This window comes from Etheostoma spectabile, unplaced genomic scaffold (assembly GCF_008692095.1).
Source record: "Etheostoma spectabile isolate EspeVRDwgs_2016 unplaced genomic scaffold, UIUC_Espe_1.0 scaffold00008300, whole genome shotgun sequence".
Classification (NCBI taxonomy): Eukaryota; Metazoa; Chordata; class Actinopteri; order Perciformes; family Percidae; genus Etheostoma; species Etheostoma spectabile.
Genome location: NW_022603582.1, coordinates 37,507 through 42,532, shown reverse-complemented (window position 1 = coordinate 42,532; position 5,026 = coordinate 37,507). Strand labels below are relative to the sequence as shown.

The 5,026-nt window shown below is 45.8% G+C and overlaps 1 protein-coding gene across 1 annotated transcript; it reads left to right on the top strand.

Annotated features, from left to right (window-relative positions):
* The first annotated feature begins 306 nt into the window (after positions 1 to 306).
* LOC116678839 (zinc finger protein 628-like) lies at positions 307 to 3,934 on the top strand. The gene is given in 4 exon segments (XM_032508566.1): positions 307 to 571; positions 2,175 to 2,219; positions 2,222 to 2,369; positions 2,413 to 3,934. Coding segments are annotated over 4 exon segments (1,131 nt in total). The 5' UTR covers positions 307 to 378; the 3' UTR covers positions 3,158 to 3,934.
* The last annotated feature ends 1,092 nt before the right edge of the window (positions 3,935 to 5,026 follow it).

Genomic DNA, 5,026 nt, shown 5'->3' with positions numbered 1-5,026 from the left:
ACTACTTTTAGTGTGTATAGAGCAGCATATCTCCACCAGACTCCATGTAAAAATCACTATTTTAGGGTGTATAGAGCAGCATATCCCCACAGACTCCATGTAAATAATCACTATTTTTAGGGTGTATAGAGCAGCATACTCCACATGTACATGGGTGAATTGAGAGTTTATTTTATAGATATATATATATAATCTTAACAGTTGCAAATAATTTTGTTTCCATCTACCGAATTATTGATGAATTGATTAGCAGCTCCGGTAAAAAAAAAAAAAAAAAAGGTTTCAATTTAGACTTTTATTCTGAAAGAACCCCTGTTATGTTTGTTGTTCTTCTCTGTTTCCTGTGTGGACGCAGCCGCCGCTTTTGATGGTTCCAAAATGACCAAACTGCAGCTTCTGAACGCCTACCTGACGGAGCGGCTGACGGTGGTGGTGAAGGAGATCCTGGGCGTGGTGGAGGACACGGTGACCGAGTACCGGGAGGAGACGGCGAGGACCAAGCGGGAGAACGAGAGCCTGCGGGGCCAGCTGCGGGACATCCTGCTGCTGGAGGCCGAGACGGAGTGGCTGAGTAAGGGCCAAGCTAAGGCTGCTAGCTCGGAGGCGTTACCGTTCAAAACCGCGCTGGAAAACACGTCATTTTTACGTTTTCAACGTGAATTAACGTCAAATCCGGGCTAAAACACGGACTTTAACGTATGCACGTGTAGATAAGGAGCTGTTTGTAAATTCGGCAGCTGTGAAATCTACACACTCGGTCGAAATGTTATGACAAATGTGAGTTTTCTTAGCCGGTTGTGTCTACTTCCGGTTTTCCCTTCGCGTTCTATCTGCGGTTCCGAAAATATGGTTAACTACTAGTTGAAAAGCGACGATTTTTACATTGTCTAACAAGATGCCGAATTAACCTTAGGACGTTATTGTAACATTATCAGTTAAAATAGCTTGTGTATGTTGTTTAAATTAAACGTAAAAAACGACTTTATGAAACTTCTATTAGCTGCCAGCTGACATTTGGTAATTCCGTACACATTGACGTTATCATCCACGACTGGTCAGCACTGACTACTGTATGAATGGACACAAAGATGAGCTTTTCTGACACATGTTTTCTAAATGTTCCCCCCAGTAGGCCTAATTAATTTTCATTTAACAGTGGCCACAGCATGAAGGCAGCTTCATTTCCCCGAGAAACAGACGGAGGGACTGAGGAAAGCTCCCGGGCAGGGATAGAGGCAGGGATGCTTTCTGTTTCCGGTTTCCTGTACGGGACTCTCAAAAACTGACCGATAAGTCTCATCCACGCACACATCGCTTTCTTCTCGCGATAACACGGCAAGTGGCGTGTATGTTTACGTCCGCTGTATACAGCGTTTGTGTACGTTTATAAGAAATGAAACAATGCCTATCTCTAGGTATGGTGAAGGGGATGTGATGATGATGATGATGATGATGATGGGGGGGGTTTATCATCAATGAAATAACTGGCCTTCACCCTCCTGGTGTCTTTGGGTCAAATTTGACCCCTTTCCAAAAAGTTTCTATATCATAAATATGGGTTTCGTTCAAAGAAGTTGTCCCAAAAAGTAACGTGGATGGTTCCCGACAACGCTCCTCACACGTTACATTAATTATCACGTCACTACTTTCACTGGATTTGGGTGTTTTGTTAATTTTATAGCATTTGGAGGAAAGAATAATTGGTAAAAGAACTGTAAAAAGGAGAGAAAAATATCAATAAAAGTGACTAAAATGTGAACAAATGTCAAACAAACTGACAAAAATGTGAAAGGGTGTCGAGAAAATTAACAAAAATGTCAAAAAAAGTGACAAATGGAGAAAAAAAAACTTAGCAAATTTGGGGAAAAAGCCACAAAAATGTCAAAAGGCTCAGAAAAAGTCAACAAATGTTGGAAAAGTATTTTAAGGAAGAACAGTTATTTATTTATTTATGTATGAAACATTATCCATGCACGAAGTAAATTGATGTCCCTTAATGGTCGGATTTTCCCAAATTTTTTTAATTAAGTCATTAAGATCAATTTCCAAAAGATGATTTTTTTGTTCTTTTTTTTAGTCAACGTTAAGCTTTATAAGCTGAGAAGGTGGATATTGGACCTAGCCCCCCCCCCCTCCCCGTACCCCGTATTGACCCGTGTTGTCCTGTCCTTCAGGGTCGACCCGGTCCAGTCTCGGCTTTGCGTCTCCGGAGCTGCGGCCACTGACCCGGAGCCTCGGCCCCGCTCCTCGGAGCCGGACTCCACCCTGAACCAGCCCAGACCCCCAGCAGCCGGCGCAGCCCAGCCGGACGTCCCCCCGGCGCCGCCGCTCCCGCCGGGGGACGAGCGGTCCGCCGAGGCCCGGGCGCCCGTGTGAAGCCGGACTCTCACGATCCGGACGAGCCGCGTTTGGGTGCGCGTCGCCTCTGCCGTCTCACTCCTCCGTGGACCCCCCGCCGCCTAAAATCCACATCAGCGTCCCCGCGCTCGGCGAGGAGCCCCGGGCGCCGACGCCGCCCGCCGCGCCGATCAAAAGCGAGCCCGAAGAATTCAGAGTGAGCGGCGGCGGCGTTGCCGAGTCCCTGACGCAGACGCAGACGAGCGTCAGAACCAGTCCGGCGGCGGTGGTGGTGCGCGCAGAGCGGCACGAAGCTCGCCGAAACAGGAAGTCCTCCCAGGCGTTAGCGACGGCGGACAATGCCGCGCCCACGCCCGGCTTCGTCTCCGAGCTCGTGCACCGCTGCCCGCGCTGCGGCGAGGCGTTCGGCCACGCCGGCGGCCTCCGCCTGCACCTGGACCAGCAGAGGAAGACCTACGCCTGCGACTGGTGCTGCAAGTCCTTCGCGCAGTCGGCCGACCTGCGGCGCCACCTGCGCACGCACACGGGCGAGCGGCCGCACCGCTGCACCTTCTGCTCCAAGAGCTTCAGCCAGCGGGGGAACCTGCGGCGCCACCTGCGCATCCACACGGGCGAGCGGCCGTACGGCTGCCCGCACTGCTGCCGCACCTTCAGCGACGGCGACACCATGAAGAAGCACAAGCGCACGCACTCGGGGGAGAAGCCGCACCGCTGCGTCCGCTGCGCCCGGACCTTCGCCAGCGCCGGCAGCCTGCAGATACACCTGAAGAGGGACATGTGCTTCGGGGCCAACGCCTGATTGGTCCGTTTTAAGAAAGGGAGAGAGAGACAGGAAGTCATCACACAGAGAGACACGCCGCTCGGTGTGAACGCTTGTTCCGATGAAAGGATGGGAGCATCGTAAACTGCATCACGCTAATTTACATTCCCGCTCTCTTTTCCTCCTGCTGACGGGGTTTAAAGAGGAACTTCTGGTTATTTCAGCCTTATTTTCCTGTGTTTTTGTGTCTGAGTGACTGATGGGAACAAGCATCGTTGACGTTGGTCCAGTATTTAGAAATTTAGGGGTGAAATAGGGTGATTGCAGCCTGTATTCACCTTCACTAAAAAGCTGTTATGCAGGTGACAGACTCAGATTATTATTCTAAGTGTCTGACAACATTTTGGGATGGATTTCTAAGGAGGTCGACCTTTCTGTTAAAGAGTAAGATCCTTTTTATTAAACATAAGAACATCTGCAAAATTGTGATCGCTAAACCCACCAGACTCCATGTAAATAAACAGTGATTTTAGCATCGTTAAACACACTAAATTCAAAGTCGACAGAAACAAAATTAAACAATGAAAATCTGTTTTAGGTCGTCTTTCCACTTCTCCAACCATCACAACTCAATTTCTGGTTGAAATACACACATAGTTTGCAGATTTACATGTGAGAAAATGCTGCTCTGTACACGCTAAAAGTAGTGATTATTTACATGGAGTCTGGTGGAGATATGCTGCTCTATACACGCTAAAAGTAGTGATTATTTACATGGAGTCTGGTGGAGATATGCTGCTCTATACACGCTAAAAGTAGTGATTATTTACATGGAGCCTGGTGGAGATATGTTGCTCTATACACGCTAAAAGTAGTGATTATTTACATGGAGTCTGGTGGAGATATGCTGCTCTATACACGCTAAAAGTAGTGATTATTTACATGGAGCCTGGTGGAGATATGTTGCTCTATACACGCTAAAAGTAGTGATTATTTACATGGAGCCTGGTGGAGATATGTTGCTCTATACACGCTAAAAGTAGTGATTATTTACATGGAGTCTGGTGGAGATATGTTGCTCTATACACGCTAAAAGTAGTGATTATTTACATGGAGTCTGGTGGAGATATGCTGCTCTATACACGCTAAAGGTAGTGATTATTTACATGGAGTCTGGTGGGTTTGGTGATGGTGATTTCTGTTTCATGTTAAACTAAAAGGATCTTACTCTTTAACTAAGAGGTCTATCTCTGTAGGGATCCATCCCATAATGTTGTCACACACTTAGAATAATAATCTGAGTCTGTCAGCAGCAACAACACAACTTTTAGAGGACAACATGGATGCTATAGGGTTACAAAATACTAGACCAATGTCAAAGACTGTTGTTCTCATCAGTGAGACACAGGAACATTAGAAAATAGGGTCCAGGCTGAAAAAGACCCAATAATAACCCCCAATTTCCACAGGATGCGGAACAGTGTCGGAGTCATTTGGTTTCCATTGACCCTCCGGTTGTCCTCAAATTAGATTTTTTCATTTTCAAAAGGTTTCTAAATCCGACATTTGAGTTTCCTTCAACCAAATTGTAATAAAAAAGTAACGTGGATGCTTCCATACGACGCTCTTCACAAGTTAAATAACTGATTAGTTCACTATTTGCATTGAATTTGGGTGTTTAATTTAATTTTATAGCATTTGGACAAAAAAACGATTTAAGAACACTGAAAAACGTGACAGAAATATAGGAAAAAACAACAAAAATGTCCCAAAAATGCAGAAAAATCAACAAATACAAAAAAGTGAGAAAGAACTTTGGGAAAAGTGACAATAAATTTCAGAGAAAGCTTCAAAAACTTCAAAATTTCTTTTTAACCAAATTACCATAAAAATGGATTAGATTCCTTC